At 41.6% G+C, this 16,775-nt stretch overlaps 1 protein-coding gene across 1 annotated transcript in view; it reads left to right on the top strand.

The window, feature by feature from the left end:
- The window catches only part of RIC1 (RIC1 partner of RAB6A GEF complex), a 192,492-nt gene that overhangs the window by 21,900 nt on the left and 153,817 nt on the right, over window positions 1-16,775 (top strand). The window contains exon 2 of the mRNA XM_089678138.1: window positions 7,647-7,754. Coding sequence (XP_089534264.1) covers window positions 7,647-7,754 — 108 coding nt within the window. The remainder of the gene's footprint in view (window positions 1-7,646; window positions 7,755-16,775) is intronic.

The raw sequence follows: 16,775 nt of genomic DNA, 5'->3' as shown, positions 1-16,775 counted from the left end.
GAGAAGGAAAGATGGCCGCCACTCATCTCTATGCCTTTGGAGGATCGGAGTGATGTCACTTCCCCTTCCGGTCAATTTTTACATTTATTTATTTTTCTTTTATTAAAGCACTAGATCAATGTTTTTTGTTTTTTTTTTTTTTAATCTAATGCTTTACATTGCAGAGGAGAGATCTGGGGTCTTATTGACCCCATATCTCTCCATAAAGAGGTCCTGTCATTAATTATTTCTTTCACAAGGGAAGCATACAGTCATTGTGATAAGAATAAAAGTGATTACATTTTTTTTTTAAACGGAGAGCAAGGGAGTGCAAAAAAAACCTCATACAATTTAGAAAAAAAAAAAAGTTTAAAGTGCCCCTGTCCCCCCGTGCTTGCATGTAGAGGTGAACGCATACGTAGGTCATGCTCACATATGTAAACGGTGATAACACCACACGTGAGGTATTGCCACGAACGTCAGACCGATAATTCTTGCACTAGACCTCCTCCATAACGTTGCATTGCTAACCTGTAGAAATTTTTAAAGCATCACCCATGGATATTTTTAAGTACAGAAGTTTCACGACATTCCACGAGCGTGTGCAATTTTATAGTGTGACATGTTGGGTATCTATTTACTCGCCATAACATCCTCTTTACAAAAAAATTGGGGCATATATATATATTTTTTTTTCGTCTGTGTATTTTTTTCCAAAAAATATATATCGGTATTCATATTTAAAAACTGTGCATTATTGTTTTTGGTCAAGTGCATTTTGAATTTTTGGTTTCGGCACCAGAATTTCCATTTTGGTGCACCACTAAAAATGGTCTTTTGCTTTTAGCATTCGAGTTTAAAATTAATGTAATTTCTGAACGATAACCACATATACAAGCCAAAAATTAGTTTGGTCAAGAACATTTTCCTTCCTGCCCCTTTGATTTTCTAACTGTTGGTGGGGTCAAATCGATGTTTGTTTTCGACCATAGTGATGGGAAAATTTAAACAAATATTCTTGAAATTAAAATTCTTGAACAAAAATCTATACGTGTATGGCCAGCTTGAAAAGGGATAGTCTTTCCAGTGACTGATTCCTGCTTTATCCAAAACTAAAATAAAAAAGTACCTATTAATACCCTTTAATGTGCTAAAAAAGCATAATGTATACAACATAATAAAGAACATTTTTCCAAACTACACATTACACTTGTTAGCCCATTTTCCTATGCATACTGTGCAATAGAAACCATGTTCCATTCACAGATCAATATTCCCTAGTCTATCACAGTGGACTGCACTGTAGAGTGTGCCTTATGCAGGCCATAGACGGGTCGTTTATTGGCCGAATTTTCATCTGCACGAAGAATCGGCCCGATAATCACGCCGTTAGTGGGGCCAGTCCGTCGGTCATTTTTTTTGCGGATCTCATTTATTTTTATCGGTCATGCTGGAAAATCCGCAAAAAACTGCCGTTTTTTCATGGACATGGGTAGCGGCATCGGCAACAGGGCCGACCGATTTTTTTTGTTTTTGTTTTGTTTATCGGCCGAAAATTCAACCAATAAACGGCCCGTCTATGGCCTACCTTATGCTAGAACTCCATCCTCCAGGCAAACAAGGAAGGAAAACCCAGTCCAGAAATTCTCCAGCACAAGGTGCTTCATTTGTATACTCATCCAAGAGCATTTCTGGCTTCCACTGGGCATGAGGAAGCTTAGTTTATGATTTGAAACATTGCCATTTAACGGAGTTGCTGGATGTTTATTCTGCTGCCAAGACCTTCTCTGCTTTAATGAGATTTAATAAAAGTTTGGATGTATATCATGTCTCTTGTGTCAGAGCTATTTTGAATTTATAATCCAGTATATTCAGAGCACAACAGAGGCAAAAATGCAATATGCACTGAACATAGTACAATACAGTACAGCTTTTATGACCACAAGTCCATCTATCACCCCTTTTCTACAGCCAAGTTCTCATTGATCTCTTCCCCACTCATGTGACTTTGTAGCCATTACCACCTTGCAGGATCACCACATTGTATGTAGTCCAATTAATCTTTCACCATTCACAGCCATCCAGCTATTAAATCATTTTGCCGATGATCAGAGCTCCAGTTTCTGGAAACTGTAGCTGCTGACTTAAAAAAAAAAAAAATCAGCCACTCCTTTGTCCTAGGATCCAGCAGTGTCCTCACCGCAGCCGGGTTCACCAGCCATCCTGTGTCCCCAGCACTGGTATCTTACTTGTGGGCACCTGGCTGTAACGGCTTGTGGCTTCACAGCTAGGTGCCCACTGTGCATGCATGAGGGGTGCTGGTCCCGTAGTCCTCTGAGATCTATCACGTGTCCCAAACGATTGGGGGGACTTCCGCTTCCAATCAGCTAGGTGATCGCAGCAGAAGTGTGAGCGGGGTACCTTTCAAAATCTGGTACCTGCTCCCTAAAGGTGCCAATCCTTAATGGAGTGTTTGGGATGAGGCCTTAAAGTGGAACTTTACCGTTCCGTAATTGGTCATTAGGGTACTCCATATATTTACTGTTCTTTCCGGTCTTTCGTGACCAGCTGAAAAACAGATTCTTGATTTTCCTCTGCTTTGCACTGTGTGAAAGCAGATTTAGAAATCCTGAGGTTGTAGAGATCCTGTTACCAACCATTGATGAAGGCAGTTTGAGGAAGGAAAAAACAAAGTCCAGGGCTTACACTGAGAAATTCACTCTGTCTTTCAGCTTGACAGTTGTGCACACTATCCATTAGGGTGCTTCTCTGTGGACTTTTGGGGGGCCCTGCTAGCCGATGGGCGGCTGGGACATGCAGAGGTGTTAAGTTGAAGGTGAGGGTATTCTTGCTCTAGCTTGCTACAGGCTGTACTGCTATTCCTCATAGGCCGCATGCACACTGCTGCTCCTAAACTCACGTTTAGGATCTTTTGGCATATTTTTATACCATAGACTATTTTACTAATTTACTATAATTGGAGAGTTCAAAATCTGGTGTAGCTGTGCATGGTAGCCAATAGGCTTTTAGCTTTAGCTTGTTCAATTAAGTTTTTGACCATAAGCCTTGCTTCACACTGATGCAACTTGTCATGCGATTTGACAGTGTCAAATCGCATGAGAGGTTGCACCTTATGATAGGCAATGGAATTGTTCCGACTTTGTTGCACCGATTTAAAAAATAGTTCCTGCACTACTTTTGCCAGTTTCAGGTGCAACTTGCATTGACATCTGTGCATGAAGTCGCACTGACTTGCAACTTTTAAATTGTGTGACTTCAAAGTTGTATTCATTGTTAACCAGGGCTAAAACCTGGAAGCTGATTGGTTTCTATGCAGAGCTGCACCAGATTTTGCACTCTCCTGTTTTTAGTAAATCACCCCTGTGTGTCCATGTACACATAGGCTTTTACTAGCGGTTTTAGGAGCAGCAGTGTTTAGAGCAGGGGCGGACTGACCATTTGGAAACTCCAGCACTGCCCGAGGGCCTGGGGTCAGTAAGGGGCCCCATGAGATGCCCCTGGTACCTTTTTCATAGGCTTTTTTGAGTTTGGGCAAGGACACAGGGGCCCCATGATCCCCTATTGCCCGGGGGCCCCATGAGTTGTCAGTCTACCCCTGGTTTGGAGGCAGGTAAAAGGTTGCTCTTCTGAAAGCAGAAGAATTGCGTTCAGGAGAGTAGTTTTTGACAGAAAAATGTGGTAAAAATGTGTGTATACATGCATTAACGCTAGGCATTTTTAGCACTTGGGCTTTTTTTTTTCTTTATTATGGCCAATTAAATGAATAAATAACCAAGCGCTTGACGCAGGTAAATGTGGTACACATGTGAGCCCTGGAAGGGCAGAGCAGAGGGCCGATCGCTGATGATCATCACTCTCTGCTCGGTGAAGGTCAAGATCTGAGTGATGATGTGATCTCAGTTGTCAAACTTAGAGCCGACGAGGGACAGCTGCAGCATTGGACTGATGTTGCAGCCATATTGACGAGTACGAATGTTTTTTTTTTTGACATCCCACACGTCTCCTTTATTTATTACAGGTACATATATATGTAAAGCGCTGTCAATTTTACACAGCGCTTTTTTATATATATATATATATATATATATTGTACATTCACATCACTCCCTAACCCTCAAGGGGTGTACAATCAAATGCCCCTAACTAACATTCATACACATACTAGGGCCAATATAGAAAGGATTCAGTTAACCTACCAGCATGTCTTTGGAGTGTGGGAGGAGACCCGCACAGGGAGAACATGCAAACTCCAGGCAGGTGGTGCCGTGGTTGGGATTCGAACCAACGACCCCAGTACTGCCAGGTGGAAGTGCTAACCATTTAGCAACTGTGCTGTGCTGACTCAGTTGGGAACATTGATGGGCATGGAGTATTGTTCTCCATAAAGGGAATAGAGTAAGTTGGTGCTATATTTATTAGTAAAATTAATAATGTAATCTTTGTTTCCACTTATTCACAATAGTACCATGTATGCTTTGTGTTGGTGATATATTTTGCATTCAGATGTATTCAGGCTTGATCGTTTTTGACAATGGAAAGCTAGTTACTAGGAGGAGGAGATGGTTTCCCAGACTTGAAAAATGCTAGTTTTCAGCATTTTTCAGAAACTTCTGTTGAAGTCAATGGGGCCAGAAATGCGCCATGCTGCTTCAAATATATCTTGTGTACTATGGGTTTTTAGTGGTTTCTAGCATATTTGAAACACCTGCTACATGTTTATTTTAGAAGTCTGGCAAGCTGATTTTAGGAGCCTGGCATGATGCCACAATTCTGCAATTTTACACCATGTTTGGACTTTTTCTGCACCTGATCATTGCAGGTCCCAACAAGGGCACAAAGAAATCAAGAATGTGGAGAGGCTCACTAGAAGTCTTAGTCCATCTCACCTTTGGCCCTTTGAGCTATTTTTCATGAAATTGTTTCTTACTGTGCTTTTCTGCCTCCTTGTGATGTCCTCCGTAAGCTCCCAACTTCTCCTTTCACCCCTCACTTTCATTTGTTTGAAATGCGCAATGCACATTATTTTCAGCCATGTGCACTGCTCTATGCACACTACACCTCTCTTTGTGTCTAGTCCACAGTTCATCTCAGGAGTGAGCAAGAGAGGATGTCTATATTCCTGCATACAGTGGGAGCATGGAGGACAAACATAGCCATCCTTTAACAGGACGTCAGATCACAGCAGCAAAAAAAGGAATTTGGAAATTTTGGAGGAAGCAGAGAGACTTTTCTGAACTAAGAATGCATGCTTGAATAGAGTTTAGTGTCACTAAGCCGTGTTCACTTGACTGCGGTTTTAACTGTTATGCCTTAAAGTGGTATTAAACCCAAAACTGTAATATATTGCAGCTCAACAATCCTTTGATGTCGTGGCTGCATTAGTTTGTTTTTTTTTTGTTTTATTTATTTATTTATTTATTTATTTATTTTTTTCCTTCCTGTTCTCACCTGTTGATCTGGCCAGTAACACACCTCCTGTATTGGAGTGCCCCCACTCTGAATGAAGGATCACAGAAACCCCTTTGGACAGCAGCATTGTGAGGCTTCATGCTAAATGGGCAAATAATAAATCCACTTTTGGGAGCATTTGTCTTTTTTTTTTTTTGCTTCGTAATGCCCCTCCACATTAGCCTATGTGTCCACACACATTTACGGGTATTTAAACACAGAAAAAAAAAACCCCACTGCCCCACAGCTTTTTTGGCAGAAAAACGTGCCTAAAAGTGTGTGAACACAAGTTAATGCTCGGTGCGTGTAGCACTTAAGTGTTGGTTTCAATGGCCACAATAAATTATTAATCTGGCCAATGAAATGAATTAATGCTTAAGCATTTGATGTGTCTAACCGCATTCACAGAAATGTGACTTTAGGCATTTTTTTGATGCTGCTTTTCTCCCGCTAGGAGAAATGCATTCTGGTGAGCTGGGCATATACCCACAGGGGTGCATGAGGCCTTAATCTGGGGGGAGAGTAGTGTTAGATCTACTAAAAATTTAGTTACACTAACAAAATGAAGCCAGACTCCAGCTAACGCCTTATAAGCAGTTAGTTCCTTTTGGGGTAAAGGTTTTACATAAATGCTGAGCATTGTGAGCACCCCTTTCAATGGAGAATGGTTTGCCTCAACCCTCTAAGGCCAGCCATACATGGGTCCATTTCCGAATGATTTTTCATTCGAAAATCGGACCTAAGGATAATCGGCCAATTTTCACTCTGTATGTTGGGCAATGGCACCGGACGATTTTCATGGTTCCTCCCCACTTTGTTTATTGGGCATGCTGGAAAATTCATGAAAAACTACCGTTTTTCAGAATCATTGGTGGCACCATCGGATTACAGAACAATGTTTTCAATTTTCGATCAAAAAATACTTCGGAGTTCAACCCATGTATGCCCTGCTTTACTGCTACATCTGCTGTATAGCCTGTTCTGTTGAAAAACAACAGATTTACTGTTCAGTTCACCAGGTGAAAACAAAGGAAGAAAGACCTAAAAAGAAAACTAATGCAGCCATCACATCTTAAGAATTGGTATGCTACAATGTTTGCTTTTGGGTTTAATACTGGTTTAAGTTCTGAAAAGGCTTCATTCACTGTATTCACAGCAGGGTGCATGTAAACATGTGGAATTCCTTTGACGGTACTGTAGCTTTTGTGAGCCTCGATGACAAAAATTCAACTTTTAACTTAACTACTGTGTATGTAGTACTCATGGAAACTGTTGAAGGGAAGAATGTGTACTAAATTCCAAACCTGCATATTTTTTTGGTGAGCCATAAATAACTTCTGGACATTTTTCACAGTTAGGTGCTCCAATCAAATAAGAGACGAGTGTCCAACTATCTCCAGATTAATGTCTGTCTTCTGTCCTGCACACAGAAGTTACAAAATTCAGTCACTAGCTGAAAATAGTTTATTTCCTCCCACTTCACTACTCTTCCATTTGCACTGGCAGGAGAATACCAGAAAGTAGTGAGGATGTCAGCAGTGTTGTGATGTAATTGCATTTTTGTGTCCTGATGTTGTGGAATCACTGTGCGCAAATGCAGTCAGTGTTGTGAGCATGGCAGAAGCCGCAAAGCATGGGGGCACTTACCACATCTCATCTCAGTGCTTCTATTACTGGTCAGCAGGTCAAACTGTAGGCAAGCTCCTGACCACCTACCCTCGTTTTTCTGCTGATTCAAATTTCTGCCCATGATGTAGTTGCTTAATTTACTCTACTCTCCTCTACACATGTCTGATGTATACTTATGTCGTTTCTTAAAGCTGGTTTCACATATTTGCACTTTCCTCGATGCATTTTCCATTGATAGACGTGCATTACATACATACATACATACATACATGCATACGTGTGCCTTTTTTAACGTGCATTACAATGCACTGTATTGGTTTTCAACACACGTCATAACACGTTATTTGATGTGCATCATGGTACTTTAGGACGTGTTGCCGCGTGGCATAATGCATGTTGACACACGTCATAGGACTTGCGTTCGATGCATTTTGGTTGTATTTCTATTTGTTTTCAATGTAAAACTCCTGAAGCAAAAATGCAAGGTTGTGAATCCAGTCTTGCTCCTGTTGAGAATAGTTCCATTATATTCCATCTGTTTATTTTTCTTTTCTTTTTTTGTATTTTAGCCCAGCGTGCTAGTAGCCAGTTACAAGGAATCGGCAAAAACAGCAGCCCAGTTTGGAGCTTACAAGCAGTCAGAATGGAGGCCAGACAGCAGCGTTATTGTGATTGCGGTAAGTCTGAGCAGTATTTCTTTAGGCACTTCTTGTATTTGCTGCATGTGCAGTGTGCATCAAATAATTCTTTTGTCTTTTTATTTCCGACTGTTAATTTAGGTTTCAGATTAAGCAGGGGTGTGGAGTTTTTTGAAAAAAACTATTTATCCAGGGACTATATCTGTATCCCAATCTACCTGTCCTGCATGACTATCTACTTGTCCAGATAAAAAAAATCAAAACTTTAATTCAGACCGTATTTAAATCTGAGGTGCTTTTAGGAATGTCTGGGGCTTTATTTCTACTTAAACATTTTAATTTTTTTAACTTTGCGCTGTATACCTCCTACTCCCCTCCCTGCCAGTACCGTAATGGGCTGTGTGATAGCTATTGGGCAGCAGCACAGCCGCCCAGATGCTTTCACCTGACAGCAGGGGTGTGGAAATTTAAATAAAAACTACTTGCCCAGGGATTAAATCGGTGTCCCAATCTAGTCCCTCATAACAATCTACTTGTCCTGATGAAAAAAAATTTTTTTCAACCAAAACTGTATTTAAATCTGCTTTAAGTAATGCCTGGGGCTTCTAAAACCAAAAATGGCTTTATGGCGACTTAAACATTTTAATATTCATAACTTTGCGCTGTTTATCACTTCCTCCCTCCCTGCCTGTCTCCAGCACTTCACCTGTGGACTAGCAGGGAGGGGAGAGGCCTTGCAGTATAATGAGCACCTATTGGGTGCTCGTCCGGAAAGGGGAATGTTGGGCTTATCTTTTATCCCTTTTTCTGCCAGAGCCGTTTTTGCATTTTTTGCACAAGTTTAAAAAATAATTTAAGGCCTGCAGATTACATAAAACCCCCAAACATATTTTCTGAAATCAGAGATCCTAGAGAATAAAATAGTGGTAGTTACAATTTTTTATGTTACACGATATTATCACAAAGGTCTAGGAAATGCAGAATTTCAGTAAAAAATACACTTAAGTTAATTTTAGATAACAAAAAGCAATAAATTATCCAATTTTCCTGTAAAATATAAAAGACAAGGTTGCATCAGTTTATTGTTATGGAGGGGTCTGGTGCTAGAACTATTACTCTCATTCTGGCATGCATGGCAATATGGAACATGTGCAGTCAGGTCCATAAATATTGGGACATTGACACAATTCTAACATTTTTGGCTCTATACACCACCACAATATATTTGAAATGAAGCAAACAAGATGTGCTTTAACTGCAGACTGTCAGCATTAATTTGAGGGTATTTACATTCAAATCAGGTGAACGGTGTAGGAATTACAACAGTTTGCATATGTGCCTCCCACTTGATAAGGGACCAAAAGTAATGGGACAGAATAATAATCATAAATCAAACTTTCACTTTTTAATACTTGGTTGCAAATCCTTTGCAGTCAATTACAGCCTGAAGTCTGGAATGCATAGACATCATCAGACGCTGGGTTTCATCCCTGGTGATGCTCTGCCAGGCCTCTACTGCAACGGTCTTCAGTTCCTGCTTGTTCTTTGGGCATTTTCCCTTCAGTTTTGTCTTCAGCAAGTGAAATGCATGCTCAATTGGATTCAGGTCAGGTGATTGACTTGGCCATTGCATAACATTCCACTTCTTTCCCTTCAAAAACTCTTTGGTTGCATTTGCAATCTTCTTTGGGTCATTGTCCATCTGCACTGTGAAGCGGCGTCCAATGAGTTCTGAAGCATTTGGCTGAATATGAGCAGATAATATTCCCAAAACACTTCAGAATTCATCCGGCTGCTTTTGTCAGCAGTCACATCATCAATAAATACAAGAGAACCAGTTCCATTGGCAGCCATACATGCCCACGCCATGACACTACCACCAACATGCTTCACTGATGAGGTGGTATGCTTAGGATCATGAGCAGTTCCTTTCCTTCTCTATACTCTTCTCTTCCCATCACTCTGGTACAAGTTGATCTTGGTCTCCTCTGTCCATAGGATGTTGTTCCAGAACTGTGAAGGCTTTTTTAGATGTTGTTTGGCAAACTCTAATCTGGCCTTCCTGTTTTTGAGGCTCACCAATGGTTTCCATCTTGTGGTGAACCCTCTGTATTCACTCTGGTGAAGTCTTCTCTTGATTGTTGACTTTGACACACATACACCTACCTCCTGGAGAGTGTTCTTGATCTGGCCAACTGTTGTGAAGGGTGTTTTCTTCACCTGGGAAAGAATTCTTCGGTCATCCACCACAGTTGTTTTCCGTGGTCTTCCGGGTCTTTTGGTGTTGCTGAGCTCACCGGTGCGTTCCTTCTTATTAAGAATGTACCAAACAGTTGTTTTGGCCGCGCCTAATGTTTTTGCTATCTCTCTGATGGGTTTGTTTTGTTTTTTCAGCCTCATGATGGCTTGCTTCACTGATAGTGACAGCTCTTTGGATCTCATCTTGAGAGTTGACAGCAAAAGATTCCAAATGCAAATAGCACACTTGAAATGAACTCTGGACCTTTTATCTGCTCATTGTAATTAGGATAATGAGGGAATAACACACACCTGGCCATGGAACAGCTGAGAAGCCAATTGTCCCATTGCTTTTGGTCCCTTAACAAGTGGGAGGAACATATGCAAACTGTTGTAATTCCTACACCGTTCACCTGATTTGGATGTAAATACCCTCAAATTAAAGCTGACAGTCTGCAGTTAAAGCACATCTTGTTCATTTAATTTCATATCCATTGCGGTGGTGTATAGAGCCAAAAATGTTAGAATTGTGTCGATGTCCCAATATTTATGGACCTGACTGTATATCATAATCATCTCTTTTTCTTGCGTAGGCGCCCCAACGTGTGCTTTTACGTTTGTACTTGCGTACATATGTGGGGGTGGCCTTGAAACATTTTGGGGGAGTTATATACTTGGGTGTAACTTTAAAGCAGAGTTTCACTCACCCTGTCAAAAATAAGTCAGCAGAAAAAACTGTAGCTGCTGACTTAAAAAACAGCCACTTACCTGTCCCTCAGTCCCGCGGTCTGTCCTCCGCAGCCCGTTTCTCTGGCCGTCCTGAATTCCAGAAGGCCGGCATCTTCAGTGTGGGCACCCGACTGTGATAGCTTGCGGCTTCACAGCCGGGTATCCACTGCACATGCTCGAGTAGCGCTGCGCTTCATGAATGGTCCTGTAGTCTTCTGGGACCTGTCACGTGTCCCAAAGGACTATGGGGAGGGAGGACACCTTCCGCTCGCTTAGGCGATCGGACCGGAGGTGGGAGCTGGTACCTGTCAAATTCAGGTACCCGCTCCTCCCCCGTCTCCCAAAGGTGCCAATCCTTAATGGGGAGCGGGGGAGCAGTCCTTAAAATGGAACTTCCCCTGTTTGGTGGAGCTCTGCTTTAACTTTAATTTTTTTTTCAATAAAATAAAAATAAAAAGTCCCCCTATGTGATGATTTTTGGTGTCAGGTTCTCTTTTTTTGAGACATGCACGGTCTAAAAGACCCTGCATGTCTCCCCTGTGCTACACTGAAATGTAATGAAGTGCACATCGCTCTGCATTACATTTTTTCCCGGCCTCGATAGCTGGGATTATGTTAACGAGGACCCGGAAGTGACGTCACATCACTTCTGGGTCAGGACAGAAGGGGAGGAGAGCAGATGTGTCCACTCTACTCCTTCCCATATACCCGCTGGCAGCTACCGAACTGGTCCCGGGCCCGCAGATGGGCAAGCGGTGCCTGGGACATATAGCGGGCAGGGGGGAGAGGCTGGCACTGTGTACTGTGTGGAAGCAATCAGGCAGCAGCACTGCCACCCGAATGCTTCCACCTGGCAGGTGAGCCCTGCAGCAGGGCTAAAGGGTAAAAAAAACTACCTACCCGGGGCCTGGAACTACACGTCCTGGGCATTGGGCGATACCAGTTGGACATCCCCGGACCGGTGAGCCCTGCTGCGAGCAAGATACAAATTCAACATCCCTGGATTAAGGATTTTCAACTGAAGATATAAAAAATACCTGTATATGCAGCTAGGTATTATTTAAAATATAATTGGTAATCTTTTAAATGCGTTACTGTAAGCTTCTGAATATGGTTTAATTTTCAGCCTGTAGTGACATGCACATTAGCACTCAGATTGGTGGCAGGAGCACTAAAGACAATGAGAATATCAGACGAATAATTGTATTTTTTTTTTTGCTGCATACTAGTTTTATATCGAAAATGAAAAGGTTACTAAAGATATGAATATTCTCATACGACTGAATAAAACTTCGGAAGTGATGTGTTGTAATGTAGTCTACTGTGTTGATTAAATGAAAATTGTACATTCTGGTATCGTATGAGAAAATGTTTTATCTCTTCAGATAATTTTGCATGAACTGTCGTGACCAGCTGTCGAAAGCTGTGTACTAATGTTCAGATTATGATACGATCGCTTCGAAAGCGGTATTTTTCGTCCGATTTTCTGGTCGTGTACTGGGCATTAGTGTCGAGAAGTCTCTGCCACAGTGCATGTGTTAATGGTGTACATGATAACATGAGGGGAAAACAGAGTGGACAAAATGATACATTTACATGTAAACAAGCTTAAGTCTCTGTCTGAGACTAAAAGATTATTAGATTCCATGCACACTGGGCGTTTTAATAACGCTGGTAACTTTAGCTTTGTAAAAACGTGAGTTTTTCAGCGGATTTTTGCATTAGCGTTTAGCGGCGTTTTGGCACACTTTTTGCATTTTTTAGCTGTTTTTTTTTACCAAAAAATTGTTTTTTTTGCTCGAAAAAAGTCCAAAAACGCTGGTTTGCAGCAAATCAACGCGTTTTGCTGCATTTTTCAACATTAGAGTGTTTTTACAGCAGAAAAAAAACTCCTCTAGAAACCCACTAATTTTGGGGGGTTTTTTCCAGCCAAAAAACGCTGATTAGTCTATGTGTGCATGGACATATAGGATAACATGCTGGAGAGTTTACTGGCTGTAGAAAAAAATGTCAAAAGCCAAAAACAGCAGCTATAAAAATGTCCAGTGTGTATGAGAATTTACTCTGCATTATGGCCCATACACCATAAAAAAATTGTATGAAAATTTCCATACGAAGAATGGCCCATTATCTGATCGTTAGTATGGTGCTTTCGGCAGCTGATTCCAACTTTTCAGATGACAAAAACTGAGGGTGTAAGCTAGAAAAAACACAATGTCCGGTTTTTGTTTTTAACCATTAGCCGCCCGGCCAATGGCCGTTTGGCGGCTTCAGAAGTGCTGCGGCATTCCGGGTGCACGCCATTTGGCGTGCACATGCGCAGTTTGCGGTAATGCAGAGCCTCGCAGCGGCGCGATCTGTCACCCGACGTGTACCTCGGACACGGCCGATGACAGATCTGAGTACCGGCCCCCGTTGCTGGTACCATGTGACCTGCTGTGACCAATCACAGCAGGTCACATGACATGCCATCCATTGTATACTACTGCCTAGCTGTGAATGGTCACAGCTAATCACATGCACATGTCATGTGATTAGCTGTGACCAAATCACAGCTAAGCACAAAAAAAAAAAAACCTGAATGAATCGATTTCATTCAGGTAAATACTTGCTTATAGCAAAGTAATTCTTTGCTATAAGCAAATTGTGTAAAAAAAAAAAAAAATATTGATCACTTCCCCAAAGTAGTACAATGTTACTATGGTAACATTGTACTACTTTGGTCATAGTACAATATGAAAAAAAATCTTAAAAAAAAATAAAAAAATGTAATAAAAAATTAAAAATAATAATAAAAAAAATATATATATATTTTTTTTTTTTTTCATACTGTCACCAGTCAGTGTCCCTGTTCACTGCCATGCCAGTTATATGATGATGCTGTACTGCACTGGTGACAGTATGTAAGAAAAAAAAAATAGTGAAAATAATTTTTAAAATTTCTTTATTTTCCAAAAAATTATGACAAAAAAAAACACAACTTCAAAAAACTCACCATTCCTCTTATGAAGTACGTCGGACTGTCTACTCTGCAAAAAGGGGTCATTTGGGGGATATCTGTACTATTCTGACATTCTTGGACCTCAAGAAATTAGATTGGCTGTCAGTATTTCAGGATTGATCAATATTCAGATCTATACCATAGTTTGTGAACTCTATAACTTTCCTACAAACTAAATAATACATCCTAATTTGGGTTATTTTCACCAAAGACATGTAGCAGAATACATCTCGGCCTAAATTTATGAAGGACAATTATTTATTTGTAAACTTTTATAACAGAAACAAAGAAAAACTTGTTTTTTTTCAAAATTTTCGGTCTTTTTTTGTTAATTTAGCAAAAAATAAAAACCCCAGCGGTGATTAAATACCACCAAAAGAAGGCTCTAGTTGTGTGAAGAAAATGATAAAATTTTAGTTTGGGTACAATGTTGTATGACCGAGCAATTGTCATTCAAAGTGTGAGAGCGCTGAAACGTGAAAAATGGCCTGGGCAGGAAGGTGTAAAATTGCACGGTATTGAAATGGTTAATGTTTACAGTAATCATACGGAAATAATCGAATGGGGAAAAAAGTGCATGATCAGAAGCATAGAACAACTCTACACTTCCTCTTTCACTACACTAGTACATAGCTGTTTGCCTTTGTCAGGCAAGAATTTTCTTGCAAGTCAATACAATTCCGAATACATCATGATATGTACTTTTGTGGAAAATTAATTGACCGGTTGTCTGTCTGATTTTCTCATAGTGTGTACTAGGCTTCAGGTGCCAATCAGACACTCCTGTAGTACACATATGCTGACAGAAGGAGAGATCAAGGGATGGCATCAACAACCTAGCCTGTTTCTGCTACTTCATTGTCCAGTTCAGTTGTCTGTTGTCAAGCTGGATGTTTTTCTGCCAGTGTCCTTGACTAAGCTATTCTGCCTCTGCTGCATTGGAGATCAAGTGTTTTGCTGTCTGTAAACCCTAACAATGAAATTCTCTTACTTGCTCCCTTACTGTTATCCTTGATTCACGTCTTTGATTTGAAATGCATTTTGAGCAGCATGATTCAGATGACATTTGATCTAGCATGGAAGTGTTCATATATGTGCCCCTTGATGACGTCGGTGTGACGAAACCGGTTGGGCGTAGCCTATTTGATGTGGACGTTAGAGAGCCTTGCTGGTCTGTGCTGTATGGGAGAGATCTGCGGTGAGCGTTAACTGTATCTCAACCCTTTTTTGCGATTGAAGCTGGTGTCTGTTGGACACCTTGTTTGTGAGTTTCCTTATACCTTTTTTATTAAAGAGATAAATGAAAAAAACGTATTGCACCATTATGTTCTCTTTTTTGTCCCTGAGTGTACTGCATGCTCTCATGGAGGTATGAGACAGAGTGGAGAAGTTCATCATAAGAGCTTGGGCTGCAAAGTTGTTTGGCAGTGATTATTATCTGGAAGTATCTGAAACATCACCATATCTATTTGGACATCGGGTTCATTGCTCCCAGAGCACAAGCGCTGTTGCTGGTTTATAATCTGACCAGCCATTAGCTCTGGTGAGTTCATTTAATCTCCTTTGGTGGTGGATTTCTCACAATTGGTTCAAGTCACTGAAGATATATATATTTTTTTGGACACTAATTTATGTTTGGACACTCTAATTTATTTAAAACACTGTTTTTTGGATGATGACATACACTTTTGTATAAGTTTGTTATTAGCGCTGTGACAGGATGAACGGCGAGGTGATAGAGGGACGCTATGTGTCACCTCGCATATGCTCATACCTGACCGTTTAGGTGGAGTCCACTCCGGGTTTTCGGGGCCACAGTTAAGCAGGTGGGTCCGGACCAGAGTTTGGGCTCCACTGATGACCACCAACAGGTGGTATAAATAAGGCAGGGCTGGAGCAAGGAGTTGCTCGTGGCCTGGGACTCAGAGAGGTATTCTGAGAGAGCTGTGTGTATGGACTATACCTGCAAGAAAAGGTTTGCTGTTACTTTGTTTTGGTGACAGGGAGAAGCCCTTCACCTCTGAGAGAGGAATCATCTGCTGTTTAGTTAGTGCCTGGATGGCAAGGGTTTATTTTGATGTTTTGTTTATTTTGATATTTCTTGCAAACCTTTTTAATAAAACTGACATCCAGTCAGATTTTGACGAAAGCCTGCTGTGCGGTCTACCTTTGTCCCAGGGAAGGAGATCCCCCACCTGAGCTAACCCCACATATGGTGGATTTGGCGGGCAACTTCCTGAGCAAGTGGGAAGATGGAGGAAATAATAAGAGCCTTGCTGCAGGCCAATGCAGCACAACGGGAGACAAATCGCCAGTTTGCGGAGGCCCAGGAAGCAGACCGAGAGCTCCTTAAGCAGGTGGCCCAACACTTATTAGAATTAAAGAAGGAATCGGCAGATCCGCTGCCAGTAGAGCAGAAAATGGCGCGGGCCAGCTATGTTTTGCAGAAGATGACACCTGCGGATGATGTGGAGGCCTACCTCACAAGTTTTGAAAGGGTTGCTGTTCGGGAAGGATGGAAAAAGGAGCAATGGGCAGGACTGCTTGCACCATTTTTGACAGGTGAATCCCAAAAAGCCTATTATGACCTGGAACCAGGGGATGCCCAGGACTATGAGAAACTGAAGGCTGAGGTCCTTGCACGCCTGGGCGTCACCATTGCAGTCCGGGCTCAGCGGGTGCATCAATGGCATTACAGGGCTGACAAACCACCCAGATCTCAGATGTTTGATTTGATACATCTCTCCAAAAAGTGGCTCCAGCCAGAGGTATTGTCAGGCCCTCAGATTGTGGAGCGTGTGGTCATGGACCAATATTTGCGTGCACTCCCTGCCACTTTGAGGAAGTGGGTCGGCCGTGGAGACCCTAAATCTGCAAACGAGCTAGTGGACCTGGTGGAGAGATATTAAGCCGCTGAGGACTTTTTTCATTCACCTGGGCCGTACCCCAATGTCACTAGGGGTGGAAAACTTTCCGGAAGATCCGGTAAGACTGTTCCATGGGCCAAAGGCTCAGGAAAAAATGATAAGACTATTGTGTCAGATAATGAGACTGTAGGCTTAGGACCTAGAGACTGGCCAAATAGTTCAGGA

This window comes from Staurois parvus, unplaced genomic scaffold (assembly GCF_062004578.1).
Source record: "Staurois parvus isolate SC_StPar_1 unplaced genomic scaffold, SC_StPar_1.0 ptg000198l, whole genome shotgun sequence".
NCBI lineage: Eukaryota > Metazoa > Chordata > Amphibia > Anura > Ranidae > Staurois > Staurois parvus.
Note: the sequence above shows the minus strand (reverse complement) of the source record. Positions and strands in the feature narration are given on the sequence as shown.